A 16,757-nucleotide genomic window follows, 5' to 3' on the forward strand; every position below is an offset into this window, starting at 1 on the left:
GCGCGAGACGTTCATACTGCCGATACCCTACTGCTACCGTGAGCGTGGTGTCCGCCGCACGCTCGCACCTTACATTTGTCAAGATTGTAATGATAAGGCATTTAATTACAAAACATTTATTATTTATGTAACGTTCATTGCGCGGCCCCGGGAGGGTCGGGGGACGCCGTCCTCTTCAGAGGATGAGAGAGTAGGGCCTGAGCCCTCGACGAGGTGTCCGTCTTCATCAGTTCGCGCAACATCATTGTGGCGTAGCAACTGGGTGGCAATGTCATGGTCAGTAATAACGCTTCATATTTACCATCTGCGAAAGAAAATATTTTATGATCGTTAATGTTAGATACTGCTTGGACGTGGCCAGGATATACAAAAAGCTAATACTATTCAGTTTATTATACCCTGCACACACAACGGTTTACTTAATGTTAATTAACCCGGTCTTGGAGACAAAATCTACGACACGTGTTTAGTACGTTCTTGTAGTTTTGCTTGCGATCAGACGGGTGTGACGTCTGACGGGTCAATGCTTGGGCAGACCGGAGTGCAACTGCTAAAAATTCTAAATGCTACGACGTGGGAAGCTTTCTAAAGCTGGCACAGCTTGTCAACTAAGTACTAACCTTCAAGTTATGTCTTATTTTAATTTATATTCTTATTTTATATGGAGTGAAATGAAATGAAATGAAATGAAGAAATTTGGGACATTAATCAACTGGAATTAAATAAAATGAAATATAATGTCAGTAAAATGGTGGTCATTTACTAAGATTTTTTCTGTGTACTTTTTGGAGGATCCCGAGAAGTTACGTTCAGTGGCTTTGTTTCATTTCCCCCATTTGTGCACTTTCACAGATACTAAATAGTTAATAAACTATCGTTATTTTACACATTTAAACCTGAAGAAACACTAAATAGACAAATCACACAACTTCACTCTTCGTGTTCCCGCCAAAAAGTTCTGTGAGTTCTGTAAATTTTCAAAAGATGGCAGTATAAGTTAAATTATCAACATGAGTTTGAGTTTGATCGTCTGTCTGACAGATGGCGCTGTAATATATAGTCTAAGCGATTCGTTTATATCTTTGTGATACTTTGGGGTTCGTGTCGTGGACACCCAATAGATGGCGCTGTCTTAAAAATTTAAGCAATACTTTTATGCTGCAATTTCTCTAGTAGATTTATTTACTATTATAATTTTTGAGTAAGCTGGTTTCAATGGGCGCTGCGGGAATGATGCAAACCTTCTTGCGGGGCGGGCGGCGCATGCGTTGCCAGCTCGTCTAAGTCGGAGGCGAGCAGGTCGGCATCGGCGCGCGAGTAGCGGTGCAGCGCCCAACTGGCAGCGTGCGGCCGCTGCACCAGCCGCCGCACGGCGCCGCGCGCGCTGTACGTCCTGCCGGGAGTTCAGCGTAGTCAAGTATATTGTTAAACCGCTAAGAGTAACGCCATCTATCATCAAATAGCAGAAACAAATATCAAAAGAGCTAGTAATATTGAGAACGTTCGAGAAGTGCAACGCCATCTATTATGAAATAGCTGAAACATATATCGGAACGACTGGTCTTGCCGGGATTGCTTTCGGTAGCTGTAGAGGTGTCGTGTCGACTATAAAAACATTGCAGAAACGACAGGAAGGCAGTTAATAATCTGTTATATTCGATAAGCGAAGCAGCGAAGGGATCGCTTGCCACTCACTTGACACGGTTCTTCAACTTGATGTCCAATCCGTCTTTTTCTAAGAATTCCTCATAATATCCCTTCATGTTGTCCGGGTACTCCACGCTGTACCCCGGGAGCGGCAATACGACATCGAAGATGGTGTAACGAGATGAATCTATATCTTCCTGTGTTAAAGCTTTGACGTCTAATTTTCGAATATCTACTGTGCTTTCGGAAGATTCATCTTTCGCTTGATCGCCAGGTTGTGCCCCGCCCCCCCGCGGCGGGTCGGCGTCCTCCGCATCCCCCTCGTTGCCCTCGGTTACTTCTAAATGGAAGTTGTCGTCGCAGAGGTCTGTAACATTGTTTTTCATTGTAATTTACTGAAAAAGTTACTAAATTTGGAAATCACTCATTTTATTAGGTTATTTTATTAGGAGACTGACCGTCGGGGCGCGGGGCGATGCGCGGCACCAGGTCCCCGGCGGCGGGGCGCAGGCCCAGGCGCCGCACGCGCTCCGAGGCCGCGTGGTTCCACACGTACGACTGGTACGAGTGGATGTACAGCAGCCGAGCGTTGCGCGGGATCTGTGCCAACAAGCATCCTTGTAGTGACATGTAACGAAGCGATATTTTGTGTATAGATTTCAGCCAGCCTCTCTGCTGCTAACGCTGTTGCCCCACGCCTCGGGCAGCGCGGCGGGGCGGGCGGGCGCGGGGCGGGGGGCGGCGCCTGCAGAGTGCGTACGTACCCGCTCGAGCGCGGCGACGAGGTCGGTGGGGGTGTCGGCGAGCGCCCGCAGCAGGCGCGCCTCGGGCAGCGCGGCGGCGCGGGGCGGGGGGCGGGGGGGCGGCGCCTGCAGAGTGCGTACGTACCCGCTCGAGCGCGGCGACGAGGTCGGTGGGGGTGTCGGCGAGCGCCCGCAGCAGGCGCGCCTCGGGCAGCGCGGCGGCGCGGGGCGGGGGGCGGGGGGGCGGCGCCTGCAGAGTGCGTACGTACCCGCTCGAGCGTGGCGACGAGGTCGGTGGGGGTGTCGGCGAGCGCCCGCAGCAGGCGCGCCTCGGGCAGCGCGGCGGCGCGGGGCGGGGGGCGGGGGGCGGGGGGGCGGCGCCTGCAGAGTGCGTACGTACCCGCTCGAGCGCGGCGACGAGGTCGGTGGGGGTGTCGGCGAGCGCCCGCAGCAGGCGCGCCTCGGGCAGCGCGGCGGCGCGGGGCGGGGGCGGGGGGGGCGGCGCCTGCAGAGTGCGTACGTACCCGCTCGAGCGCGGCGACGAGGTCGGTGGGGGTGTCGGCGAGCGCCCGCAGCAGGCGCGCCTCGGGCAGCGCGGCGGCGCGGGGCGGGGGGCGGGGGGGCGGCGCCTGCAGAGTGCGTACGTACCCGCTCGAGCGTGGCGACGAGGTCGGTGGGGGTGTCGGCGAGCGCCCGCAGCAGGCGCGCCTCGGGCAGCGCGGCGGCGCGGGGCGGGGGGCGGGGGGGCGGCGCCTGCAGTGTGCGTACGTACCCGCTCGAGCGCGGCGACGAGGTCGGTGGGGGTGTCGGCGAGCGCCCGCAGCAGGCGCGCCTCGGGCAGCGCGGCGGCGCGGGGCGGGGGGCGGGGGGGCGGCGCCTGCAGTGTGCGTACGTACCCGCTCGAGCGCGGCGACGAGGTCGGTGGGGGTGTCGGCGAGCGCCCGCAGCAGGCGCGCCTCGGGCAGCGCGGCGGCGCGGGGCGGGGGGCGGGGGGGCGGCGCCTGCAGTGTGCGTACGTACCCGCTCGAGCGCGGCGACGAGGTCGGTGGGGGTGTCGGCGAGCGCCCGCAGCAGGCGCGCCTCGGGCAGCGCGGCGGCGCGGGCGGGCACGGCGGCGCAGGCCCCCCCGGCCCCCGCGCCCTCCGCGTACAGCCGCAGCGCGTGCTCCAGGGGCCCCTCGCGGACGGACAGGATGCCGTCTATGGCCTGGATTCACACAAGTTCATCAGCTTCACTTCTGATGGTGCAGATATAAGTTGCCTTTAGGTCATTATCTTGATCCAAAGATATGTACAGCCATTTTATATTACTTTTTTCCTGTGTCTCAAAGCATTCACTATGGAAGTTCGTAACTCAACACTATGTGAATCATGAGCTATATCCGGTTATTCCTGTACATTATGATATATCTTTCTTAAAACAAAGTTCAAAGAATCCTGGCAGCTCCACTGTGCCCTGAAATTATTGAAGTCCACAAGCATCCGTAGCTAGGTTGTATCCGTCAAATGAATAACTTTTTTTATTGCTTAGATCAGTGATTATCAAACTTATTTCTTTTATTGCCCCCTTAGAAAATCAATTATTTTTCAGCGCCCCCCATTTTTTATACACCTCTAAAACTTTAAAACCACAATTTAATTAATTTAATTAATAAATGTTGTATTAATTTTAGTAAATGTAGTAGTACCACGTAGTACATATGTATTTGTAGATGCTATTATTGTTTCTTCATATTATTATAGGTCCGTACGTGCAGAGCGTGTATTTACAAATTTGCAAAGTAAAAATGAATTCTTCTCATCAATATGTTTGTTTAAATTCAGAATTACCAAAATAAATTGCTAGTTCACTGTACTATTACTATGCTAATTTATTAGAACGAAACTATTTTTGTTGAATATCTTTCTCATTAATATAAGATTCTCATCATAGGATAATTAAAAATTTATATTTCGACTAGTAAATAATACTACTAACAATAGTAACTTATTAAACTACGAATAAGCTAAACCTGGAAGTCGTAGAGAATTTCATTTATCTGGGCTCCATCATAGCTAGTAATGGATCCTCCGAAAAGGACCTCAGAAGGCGGATCAGTATAGCAAAGAGAGCTATGTCCCAAATGGACCGTGTTTGGGCGGACAGAAACATCTCGAGGAATACCAAAAAGCAGCTCGTCACCTCTCTAGTCTTTTCCATTTTTCTCTAGGGCGCAGAGACTTGCACCCTCAAGAAAGCCGACCGCCAACGCATCGACGCGTTGGAGATGTGGTGCTGGAGGAAAATGCTCGGGATTCGTTGGACAGAACACAGAACCAACGAATCCATTCTTACCGAGCTCAAGATTCCAATGCGCCTCAGCACTACATGCGCGCGGAGGACTTTCGAGATCTTTGGACAGATCGCCAGAAAGAGAGGTGACAATCTGGAAAAGCAGCTGGTAACAGGCAAGGTATGCGGGAGAAGGCACAGAGGCAGAAATCCAATACGCTGGTCGGACCAAATACGCTCCACTCTCAATACCTCAGTCCACGTTGCTATCCACACAGCCGAGGACAGGCAGGAATGGCGCAAGATGATGCAGGAGAAAGTTATTAGAGGAGGCCACGACCCTCAGCACTGAGGATTATCGACGCAAGAAGGAAGGAAACTACGAAAAATAAATTAATATAATTTCGTATTATAGATAAATATGGGTAATTTTTCATAGAACTTCGTTTTTATTATTTGTAATAATTAATATCTATACTAATATTATAAAGAGGAAAGATTTGTTTGTTTGTTTGTATTCAATAGGCTCCGAAACTACTAAGCCGATTTGAAAAATTCTTTCACTGTTTGGAAGCTTTACTATTCCCGAGTGATATAGGCTATAATCTTTTTTGAAAAAAATTAGGTATCCTTACTAAAACTCCAATAATTTAACCAAAGGTGTAAAAAAATTACCTAAAATATTCTTTACGTCGCGTGCCATACGAAAACTATTGTTTATAGAATAAAATAATATACTACGACTTTGTAAAAAACATTATTATTTACAAAAAGTGTCGCGACAGCATATGTCTAACTATTTTAGTTATGCCGCAATAAGTGTTCTTTTATTTAAAATGCCCGTGGTAAGACACGGAATGCCCCCCTACCTTCGCCGACTGGTGGCTTCCTACTTGGAGGACAGATCGGTCACGTGTACTGGACACGTTGGGATCGTGCACAGGTTCCCGGTCGTACGCGGTGTTCCACAGGGGTCGGTGCTCGGCCCCCTTTTGTGGAATATCGGGTATGACTGGGTACTGAGAGGTGCCCTCCTCCCGGGCCTGAGCGTAATCTGTTACGCAGACGACACGCTGGTCGTGTCCCGGGGGGGAGTTTTGCTGAGTTTGCTCGTCTTGCCACCGCTGGGGTGGCGCATGTCGTCGGCAAAATCAGGAGATTGGGTCTCGATGTGACACCCAGTAAATCCGAGGCCATGTGGTTCCACAGGCCCCGGAAAGTGCCACCTGTCGATGCCCATATCGTGGTTGGTATCGGGTCGGGTGCAGTTGAAGTACCTCGGCCTCATTCTGGACAGTCGTTGGACCTTCCGTGTTCACTTTCAGAACCTGGTCCCTCGTTTGTTGGGGGTGGCCGGTGCGTTAAGCCGGCTTCTTCCCAACATCGGGGGGCCTGACCAGGTGACGCGCCGTCTCTATACGGGGGTGGTGCGGTCAATGGCCTTACACGAGGCGCCCGTGTGGGGCCAGTCACTGGCCGTGGGGGTAGCCAAGTTGCTACAACGGCCGCAACGCACCATCGCGGTCAGGATCATCCGTGGTTATCGCACCATCTCTTTCGAGGCAGCGTGTGTGCTGGCTGGGACGCCGCCTTGGGTCCTGGAGGCGGAGGCGCTCGCCGCTGACTATCAGTGGCGGGCTAACCTTCGTGCCCGGGGCGTGGCGCGTCCCAGCCCCAGTGTGGTCAGAGCGCGGAGGGCCCAATCTCGGCGGTCCGTGCTGGAGTCATGGTCCAGGCGGCTGGCCGATCCTTCGGCTGGTCGTAGGACCGTCGAGGCGATTCACCACGTTCTTGTGAATTGGGTGAATCGTGACAGAGTACGCCTCACTTTCCGGCTCACGCAGGTACTCACTGGGTACGGTTGCTCCGGTGAGTTCCTGCACCGGATCGGAGCCGAACCGACGGCAGAGTGCCACCATTTTGGTTGCGATTTGGACACGGCAGAGCATACGCTCGTCGCCTACCCCGCATGGGAGGGGTGGCGGCGTGTCCTCGTCGCAAAAATAGGAAACGACTTATCGTTGCCGAGGGTTCTGGCATCGATGCTCGGTGACGACGAGTCGTGGAAGGCTCGACTTCTGCGAGTGCACCATCTCGCAAAAGGAGGCGGTGGGGCGCGTGAGAGATGCACAAGCCCGCCGCCGTCGAGCGGGGTCCAGGGGGGCGGATCTCGCCCAAGCTTTGGCTCTCTAAGTGTTTCAGGTCTCCCTCACATGTCGGCCTGGGGACCGGCGAAGGGGGCCTAAGAAGACGACTTGCAAGCTGCTCTGCACACGTTTTACGCATGAGCATCCGGGCGATGGAAGGCCGGCTATCGTCAACCCACGCTGATTCTGACCCAGCGGGGTATTCCGTAGGATAGACCATTCTAACCGGCACCATCTAGGCGGGCTTCGGACAGCCTGCCGACCGAGAGGGCTGGTGGTCGTGGCGCCGACGACCGCCAGTCCGGCGTCCCGAGGGGGAGGGTGATGGGAGAGATGTGCTCCGCACTAAACGCTTCACTTTCCCCCCCTTTGCCTTTTCATGAGCTCTGTCTCATGCGAGGTTCGGATGCTGGTTGTTGAGCGACAGGAGGTTTTAGTCAGTTTGACTCCGACATACCCCGCCCTCCATCCCCAGTGAAGGGCGGAAGTCCGGCGATTTCCTCCTGACAAAAAAAAAACGTGTGGCACTCGGGAACTGCGGCGGTAAAGCTATTGCATAGCATTTTTTATCAACTTATGACATTATAATTAGACAATGATAATTTAATATTAAAACAATAATAAAACAAGACCACGCTATATTAAACCTTAATAAAGGCAAAACCTTAACCATTTTTGAAGAAGCTGATAACTGGTGATGAAAAGTGGATCACGTACGACAAGAACGTATGAGAAAGGTTGTGGTCAAAGGCCGGTCAGGCTTCACAGACTGGCGAAACCCGGGTTAACTCGCAACAAGGTTATGCTGTGTGTGTGGTGGGATTGAAAGGGCATTATACATTATGAGCTGTTACCACCAGGCAGGACCATCGATTCTGAACTCTACTGCGAACAACTGTTGAGATTAAAGCAAGAAATTGAGAGAAAGCGGCAAGAGTTAATCAACATAAGGTGTGTGGTTTTTCATCACGATAACGCTAGACCTCACACATCTTTAGCCACTCAGCAAAAATGAAGAGAGCTTGGCTGGGAGGTGTTAATGCATCCGCCGTATAGTCCTGACCTTGCACCTTCAGATCTCTACCGGTTTCGGTCTCTTCAGAATTCTTTAGGCATTGTCAGGTTAACATCACGAGAGGACTGCCAAAACCAATTGTCGCGGTATTTTGATCAGAAGCCCCAAAATTTCTGTAGCAATGAGATCGTGTCCCTGCCTACACGATGGCCAAAAGTTATCGAACAAAATAGTACCGACATACTTTATGTTTACAATAACTGAGCTGTTTAGGCTTACTATACTATTTGACATTGGACGGTAATGGTAAATTGTAAAAAATAATAATCTAAGACAAGTTTTTTTGAACAATAATTATATACGCATTTCCATTTTATATAAAAATTATGATTATGATTATGAATACATCAGTAATTTCTTATAAAATGCTAGGAAAATGCTGTAAAATACCCTTATGTTAAAAACAAGAAAGAAGGTAAAGAAAACCTCAATTTGTGTTAGTTTACGTATGTGTAATATTTTAAAACTCTGCATGATAGTTTTTTTCTAATGTTTAAAATAATTTCTGGTGCAATGTAATTAAGGTAAAATTGCTCTAATTTTTTAACTATCATCGATCATGTTCCGCAGAAACTTGTTACAACTTGATTGCGTACGGTGTGTGGGCTATCCTACGAAATCTATGTTAATTATTTTAAGTTTTTATAACATTATACAGGGTAGAAATATAAACGAATTATTCGTTATTGTGTAGTAGGTGAATTTTAATTTTAGTGAAATTTAAAATACTACAAAGTAAATAAAATTACAAATTTTACAGCGCCCTCCTAACCCACATCAACGCCCCCCTCTAGGTTTCAAACGCCCCCAAGGGGGCGTTATCGCCCACTTTGAGAAAGACTGGCTTAGATGGATGGACGAGCCCACGACTCATCTGGTGTTACCGGAGCGCATAGACATCCACAACGTAAATGCCGCCACCCATCTTGAGTTATGATTTCTAAGTTATCAATATAGTTACAACGGCTGTCTCATCCCTCAAACCGAAACACATTACTGCTTCACAGCAGCAATAGGCAGGGTGGTGATGCCTACCCGTGCAAACAAGAGGTCTTACCACCAGTAATTATTGTAAAGTACTTATTATTAAGCATAAAACAATTGAACACTAATGAGTTTAACCACCAAATAAACGGCCACAAGTTGGTGTCGCACGCTCTTGATTTGATTTTCTTATAAACTGATTATAAAAGTACACATGTTGATGTATAGGGCGTTTTATAAAATTACCTTCTGGTACTCCCCTTGCAGCAGGAACCGACCGATGTGGTAGGTGGGCATGTCGGCCTGCGTGCCGAACCTCTGCAGGCCGAAGTAGTTGATGAACCCGCGCCGGCACACCAGCTCGCACGCCGCCCGCGCGCCCGCCCCGTCCTCCACGTTGCGGATGGCGATGCGGAACCTGTCCCGGGTCACCTTAGTACTATCACTAACTAGTTCAGAATGGGTGGGTCACATCACAAAGTGAGCCATTAAGGCAAACCACCTTGGAATTTTATACGCACAACTAACAATTATCAACATTACCTATTGCCCTTCAGCATGCCAAGTTTAATGTGTTTAGGACTGAAAGTAAAGTTCCCGACGTGTATTTCTCTGAGATCCTGACACGCTGCCACAATCTTGCGAGGATCCACCTTGCGCATGCTAAACCACTGCGACGTCTTTGCGCGACGATCCTTGGTACCGGCATATCCCAACATCGTGGGCTTCACGCTGGAATCAAACTAACATTATGTGACTGAAAAATCTGGCAATATGTTTCCTTCCAACTGATTAATTTTATTGCTAAATTAATTATGTTCAGTTGATTTTGATAATCATATAAGCTTACACACAAACTGAGGCACTGTTTCTGATATTAGCCACAGACACATATTACATCAAGACATAATGACATCAGTGGTCCAACAACCCACCTCATGCTAAGCAATATGCTGAAAAAAGCACAGAGCAAAGTAGAAAATGAATGAATGAAAAACTCATTTGTAGTACATTATCTGATGATTGTTTAATTTTACAGAACATAGCCCTTGAAATTTCACTCTTAACAACTTTCTTGTAAATGAAGCTACTTTAAAATAAATTCAATCCATCATAATTTTAAGATGTGTATGTAGTATGTTGTAACTATCTAAACCGTTAACTCACTTGAGTCTTAGCCTAGCAGCTATCTTGCCAGCAGCCTCCATTGTGTCACAATTTTCTTTATGTACTATAAAATGTACATATTCTTCTGGCCACACCCATTTTATCCTTCTGTCGACATATACTAAAAATAATGGAATTTAACCAATTGATGTTGCTGAAAGTATTACTTCCCTGTTGGCAAATAGTCCTACGGAACTAATTATTAATGCTAGTGACAGCTATTAGGTAAAAGATGGTATCAACAAGTTGTAGCCTCACATATCTTGTTTTCAAAATTTAAGGTTACTCTTTATACAAGCAGGATGTCTGCACCTTATTTTGGCACTAAAAACTTAATTGAAGTTTTGTGCTTTCAAATGTTTACACACTACATGAGTTTAGCTTATCTGGTTTGTAAAAATTATAGATGTTTAGGCCAGAACGTAAATTACCTCCTTTTCGGTATTTTTCAAATCTCATGAACTTTTTTCCATCTATATTGACAGTACTGCTTACAATACTGTCCCCAAAAGCCTTCTTTACAGCATCATGCATTTTTGTTCGTTCTTCTTTTGATATATCATTTGCATCTATCTAAAAATTCAATATTGTACATCTGTTGTAATTAATTAAAATGTGGGACAGCTGACATATATATATATATTTTTTATTGCCCTTGTAGGCAGACGAGCTTACAGCCCACCTGATAGTGAGTGGTTACCGTCGCCCATGGACTTCAGCAATGCCAGGGGCAGAGCCAAGCTGCTGCCTACCGCTTAATACTCTCCACAAGCCTCGTTTGAAGAAGGTCATGTCATAGCGCTCGGGAAACACCGTGGAGGGTAGCTCATTCCATAGCCGGATGGTACGTGGCAAAAGAGATCTCTGGAAACGCACTGTGGATGACCGCAGTGGCTCCAGGTAGTATGGATGAACTCTACTCCGGTGGCGGGCGGTGGCGGGCGGTACATATCCTCTGTAATTGTTATTTTATTGAGATTTAATTTTGACTAGAACAAATCCTGAAGTGGACACTATTTTTATGAAGTTTTTAGATTGTTACACATCTGGAATCAACAGCAATATTCTCCAGTACCCACTTTACACAAAATGGATAACAACTGTTTAAAAATATATATTTAATAAACAACAATCAATTTTGTAGCCACAAATTATTCACTAACAATATTCCAATAGTTATCTATAAAATTGGTGTTTCGCAAAGTGGTTTGAATCTGGAATCTGGAAGAAATCCCCAATATTTCTTTATTTTATAAATCAACATAAAATCCTGCTTTTTTGCCTGGATCTTCAAGCAACATTAATTATTTTTCTTAAGCAAAGTTATCTTCAGCTGCAAATTTTTCATTATTAAGTAAGTAATAATTTAAAAAAAAACTACTTTTCTCTTACTTCAACACTTTCAGTAGTTGTTTTACTACCTAAAGATAGAACATTAATTTTATCCCATATCTCCATAGGAAGAATTTCCAAGTTATATTTATTCAATAAGAGGCTTTCATCGTCATCTATAACTTCATCTTCTGGGGGTTCAGGTGGCTTAAGATCTGTTAATTTCGCTATAATGCCATCTTCATTGATTTCTGATACTTGAAAGTCAGAGTACCTGTAACATCATATCATTATGGTCTGAATACATTCATGAAAATGGTTAAGCTCTTTTTTAGTTACGATATAATTTATGTTTTATACATGCGCAAACACTCAGTTTACTAACGCATCATCATGAACTCATCAGACTGGGAAACCATCCTGCCTTATACTTCTATGTATCAATAAAAAATGCATCAACACAAAAGTTTGACAAATAAGATTAGAATTCAAATGCAACTGTAACAATATTGTATTTGTTGCGACTTATATGTTAAAGTCTAAGAGATTAAAAATCCCTTTATCAAGTGTGCTGTGAAATATGGTGACCAGACTGTACGACCATAAAAAACTTACCGCCATTTAATAATACCAATAAATCCTTTATGGTCACTTATATATTCTGTAATTCCTATTTCTGATTCTGAAATCCTCGGACCTGGTATGTCTCTTTTTATCTTTTTCCATTGGTTTGGGGGGCCACCCTTGACAAAATTACGATTTCCTCTATCGAATCCATGACCGCCGCGACCTCTACCACCTGTACTAAATCTTCCACTCTTTTTACGATTCCACCGACCACCCCTATTCATTTCTCAATATATATCGCACCTAACCTTCAAAATGAAATTTATTTTCGCCGTTAGTTCCTGTTTTGCAGTAAATTTTTAAACAATCAAATTAAAATTGTTTCGACGGTATTGAGTAGGGATGCATTGTTTTTTTGCAATTTACTAATAAACCACTAGGATTTGTATACGGTACGTTTTTAGGCCTCCATGTGACAAATTGACAGTTATTAAGTATTGTTGAAATGTTGATTGTTGATGTAGTGATGTACCTAGTAGTAGTCCTCTTTTTCTAAATGGAAAGGCAAAGATATCATACCATAAAATTTAATCTTTAAATTTAAGTTTTTGAAAAATTATAATATGAAATGAAATAAAAACGATTAATTTAGAACAATAATTAATTGGCATGAAATTTAGTGAAATTAAATGAGATGAGATGATATGGGATGAGATATACTCTCAGTAAAATGGTTATTATTTACTGAGACGTTTTCAGTGGACTCTTTGGAGGACCCCAGAAGCTATTTCCAGCGGCTTTGTTTCATTTTCCCAGATACTAAACAGTTATAATGGTAGTGCAAGGTAGAGGGGGAAGAGGTTGACCGAAGAAGGCATGGATGAAGTGTGTGAATGACAATATGACACAGAGAGGAGTGAGCGTTGAGCTGATAGAAGAGTAGGCTGATAGAAGAGAATGGAAGATAAAAATTAGCTGTGCCGACCCCACTTAGAGGGATAAGTTGAAGAAAAAGAAGAAGAAAACAATTTACACAACTTTGCTTCTCGCGTTCCCATAAAAAAGCTCGAGGATAGTTGAGGTACTTGATAATGATTTTTATGAACCTTCCACTAGACTGGGAAAATAATCATAGCCCATATTCCTTTATGGTTTCACTCTTGTCAGTGCGGTTGTGGTCGTCGTTCTGTATCATTACTATCATTGCTGTGGGCAATTGTTATGTGCCTCACGAGCAATCGCCACTGGACATACCTTTAAATAGGTTTTTGTAACAAAAGCTGAAATCATTTTTGTCTAGTATAAAAAGTGGTATTAAACGGAATTTATTGAAATGAGATAGCACAGTAGGTATAAAAGATTATATACCCCGGTAAAATAGTGCGAATCTCTACTGAGAATTCAATGGACTTAAGAGGCCAGAATCGGTTATGTCAAGGGCACAACCATGCCTCTGTCTACTCTAAATTACTTTTTTCTAGTTTGTGTAAACATAACGGTGCTGTGGATTCTGTAGCGAGAAAGCATTTGTGCTAGTACGAGAACCTATACGGAGTAATCGAATGGCAGTTCTGGTCCAACGGGCTATCCCGAACTACCAGCGGCACTGCCGAGCGTGTCCCGACAGGCTGCCGTACAGAGACGGCCGATGTAAAGTTGTCGACTATCGCCTCGACCAACCGTTAACACCGTTATTCAAGCGTCCTAGGAGTGACGCCGGGAGACTACTTATACTGTTGACCGCGAGGACTCCCCTACTCTGACTGGGTTCTGACCCCAGGTGGAGCGGTTCAGCCACTGCCACAAAACAGCCACCTCGGTGATTCCGTGGTAATATTATACAAATGGAAAGTTAGGTTTCATTTCAATCAGTTCTTGATAATTGTTGAGTGTCAGTAAATTTTACTAAGATTATGTAAAAATGAAGCAACTTGGGAATTCTTTATTTTCTTAATTTTAAAAACATACTTTCTCCAGAATACACAAACAATTAAGTAACAAGAGCCAGTCTAATAATCCTAAGGAACACACAAAAATAACTAGTTAATTTAATATGACAACTGTCTTAATTTGCAGTTAGTAGTCTTGTGATGATGAGTTGTTAGTGTTGTTAGAATGATTACTTTTTATAGCGGTTTTTTTAGGTAATAACTGGGGTTCAATCCTGGGTATAACTCCTCCCTGAGATATGGTCACACCCGATAACATTCTATTAAGTTCATCATCCTTACGAAGAGCGAGCAAGATGTGGCGTGGTGATATCCTGGAAATTATTAGTTTTTCAATGTCGATACAGCATAGTAATGTGGGTACTATTTTTATGATTACATTGTCGGTTTATCCGTTGATCATGGTAAATTCGGTCGGTCACAAATGGCAAAAATAGTTACAACTCCACTTCTGCTTCATCACAAAATAAAATACTTCTAACACCAGTAGCTATAAGATTCAAATGCTCATCAAGTCTCAGAAAATTGGCACATTTTTAAAGGTTATACTATTAGCTCCGTTATACTATGCGATATGCGATTTGTAAGGTTACCTAGTTCTGCCATTATCTTCGGCAGCTTTTCCGGCCAATTCTAAAATTTCTGCGGCTAAATATTCCAATACTGCAGTCAAATACACCGCGGCACCTGTGCCAATGCGACTGGCGTAGTTACCATTGCGTAAAATCCTGTGGATCCTGCCCACAGGCAAACTCAGGCCAGCTCGATTGCTTCCAGACTTCTTTTTGCTAGTCTTTACTGAAATAAATCATAATGAAAGACTATAAATTATTATTTTCTTCGGTTCTTCTGTCGGTCTTCCTTTCTTATTTCTTGTTTTATATTTTTCGTGGCCAGTGGTCCGTAAGAAAACGCGAGACTAAAGCGTGATTTTAATTTTGAAATACTGTTTTCATGATACTAATAAACCTCATTAAAAATATTTTTAAAGTAGGTGTGAAAAAAATTTGCTTGCTGCTTTTTGATGTAGGTAAGTACATACCTAATATAATTTTAATTTTATTATCATTTTCATAGCCTACGATTAATTGCGAAGGTAGCTATGACATGGAAATTATTTTTCATTTTAGCCTTTAACTCACCAATGGCTCCACGATTCATCTTAACCTATAAGCAATAGTTTTCCGAATATAAAATGTTTTCGTACAGTTTCAATTACTTCCAAATAATTATATTCGAATAATTTTATTATATCTCACTAAATGTATTCAATTATAACATCTGACATAAAACAGCACCCACAATAATCTAGAAAAGAGGGTACATGCTCACAAACTTATAATATTAACGGCGAGTTTTACCATAGGCTTTTTTGCATTTTTGCGCGCCATATAGACAAAGGGAACCTAGGTTATAGACTTAATAAGTATTTTTAAAAGCACTAGAAGATGAGCTGTCTTTTGAATAATATTACGTAATTTAAGATAAATTGATTTTATAGATGTATTGTTCCCGTAAATGGGTACTGACCTAAAAAGAAATACCTACTTCTGTTTCAAACTGTTTTTACGCTAGCTCATGTTTGGTAAATAAAGTTACAGCCCAAATGAGCAACTTCATGTGTAATTTTTTTCCGCGAACTGTACATAATATTATGAATACTGAGTTATCACTATTCGCACTCGCACACGCCTTATTCCAAATATCTTGACTAATATTTGAGATTCAGACTTCGGTGTCTAGATTAAAACCACCCCGTCGCAATGTCCTCCGACTAGGAATGCCTAAAAGACCCCAGAGGATTCGAAAAGACATTTCTATGGCGACAACGGGCTATCGTGCCGTGCATTTTTGAAGAATCGTTCTGACGCTGTTTTGAGAGGTTGAGAGGGCGTCCCCTTTTGAAGATAAGCTTTTCGTGAGGGTGATATTTAAGCGCATTTGAAATGGAGGCCTACATGATTATTAGTTCGGTGGGTAAAATTTTTAAGACGTGATTGTGGATGCCGTCAGGGCAGGGTGCCTTTCGTCTGGGTGAATCGCGACCGAGGACGTCTCACCTTCCGAGCGACGCAGGTGCTCACGGAACACGGCTGTTTCGGTCGCTACCTGCACCTCGTCGCCCGGAGGGAGCCGACGCCGAAGTGCCACCACTGCAGTGGCTGCAACGAGGACACGGCGGAGCACACGCTCACGTACTGCCCCGCTTTTGCGGAGCAGCGCCGCGTCCTCGTTGCAAATATAGGACCAGACTTGTCGCTTCCAACCGTCGTGGCTATGATGCTCGGCAGCGACGAGTCCTGGCAGGCGATGCTCGATTTCTGCGAGTCCACCATCTCGCAGAAGGAAGCGGCGGAACGGGAGAGGGAGAGCTCTTCTTCCCTCTCGGCGCCATGCCGCCGCCGCCGAGCCGGGGGTCGGAGGAGGGCGTTTGTCCAGCTCCGGCCCCTATGAGGAGGCAGTCTCCTCCCGGTGATGGTCACGGGGCGACCTATGGGGGTTGAGGTTGCGCCGCACGCTACCGTCACTTTAGCGCGCTGGCACCAGGAGGACGGGACGACGCGATTGGTGGCTGCGGACTGCGATGCGGTCCGCATTTTTGTCGTCGCTGTCGTCGCCGAACATACTGTGGAAGAGCAACCCGGTCGGCGGTGTATCGCGTTCCGACCCGGCAGGCTGGTTCTGGCCCAGCGGGGTATCCCGGAACACCAGCGGCATCGCCTGGGCGGCCTGGCAGGGCCGCCGTACCGCGGAGACCGACGTCGTCGGTCGTCGACTATCGCCTCGACGACCCGTCGGTCGGGCGTCCTCGGGGTGGCGCCGCTTGTCTGGTTGTAGTGTTGACCGCGGGAACCCCCCTACTCTGACCGTGTTC

General features: G+C 45.7%; 2 protein-coding genes across 4 annotated transcripts; both read right to left on the minus strand.

Annotated features, from left to right (window-relative positions):
* Window positions 1-100: 100 nt before the first annotated feature.
* On the minus strand, window positions 101-12,429 carry LOC114240156 (pseudouridine synthase 7). 3 transcript variants are annotated; one of them, XM_089737166.1, is made up of 11 exons: window positions 11,982-12,429; window positions 11,427-11,640; window positions 10,466-10,607; window positions 10,035-10,155; window positions 9,411-9,599; window positions 9,114-9,285; window positions 3,411-3,596; window positions 2,106-2,247; window positions 1,696-2,014; window positions 1,242-1,393; window positions 101-304 (listed from the first exon to the last, which is right to left on the minus strand). In XM_089737166.1, the coding sequence occupies exons 1-11, from the start codon at window positions 12,215-12,217 to the stop codon at window positions 135-137; spliced, it is 2,043 nt and encodes a 680-aa protein (XP_089593292.1). In that variant the 5' UTR covers window positions 12,218-12,429; the 3' UTR covers window positions 101-134. The 3 variants fall into 3 exon arrangements, with proteins under 3 accessions (XP_089593292.1, XP_089593293.1, XP_089593294.1); XM_089737167.1 differs by having other exon boundaries at window positions 1,187-1,393; XM_089737168.1 differs by lacking the exon at window positions 11,982-12,429 and having other exon boundaries at window positions 11,456-11,597.
* A 1,422-nt stretch (window positions 12,430-13,851) lies between these two features.
* H2ax-l (histone H2AX-like protein) lies at window positions 13,852-15,201 on the minus strand. The gene is made up of 3 exons (XM_028170646.2): window positions 15,025-15,201; window positions 14,476-14,680; window positions 13,852-14,196 (listed from the first exon to the last, which is right to left on the minus strand). Exons 1-3 carry the CDS (start codon window positions 15,041-15,043, stop codon window positions 14,010-14,012), a joined length of 411 nt encoding a protein of 136 aa, XP_028026447.2. The 5' UTR covers window positions 15,044-15,201; the 3' UTR covers window positions 13,852-14,009.
* Window positions 15,202-16,757: the final 1,556 nt, after the last annotated feature.

Source organism: Bombyx mandarina, chromosome 22 (assembly GCF_030267445.1).
Source record: "Bombyx mandarina strain Sakado chromosome 22, ASM3026744v2".
NCBI lineage: Eukaryota > Metazoa > Arthropoda > Insecta > Lepidoptera > Bombycidae > Bombyx > Bombyx mandarina.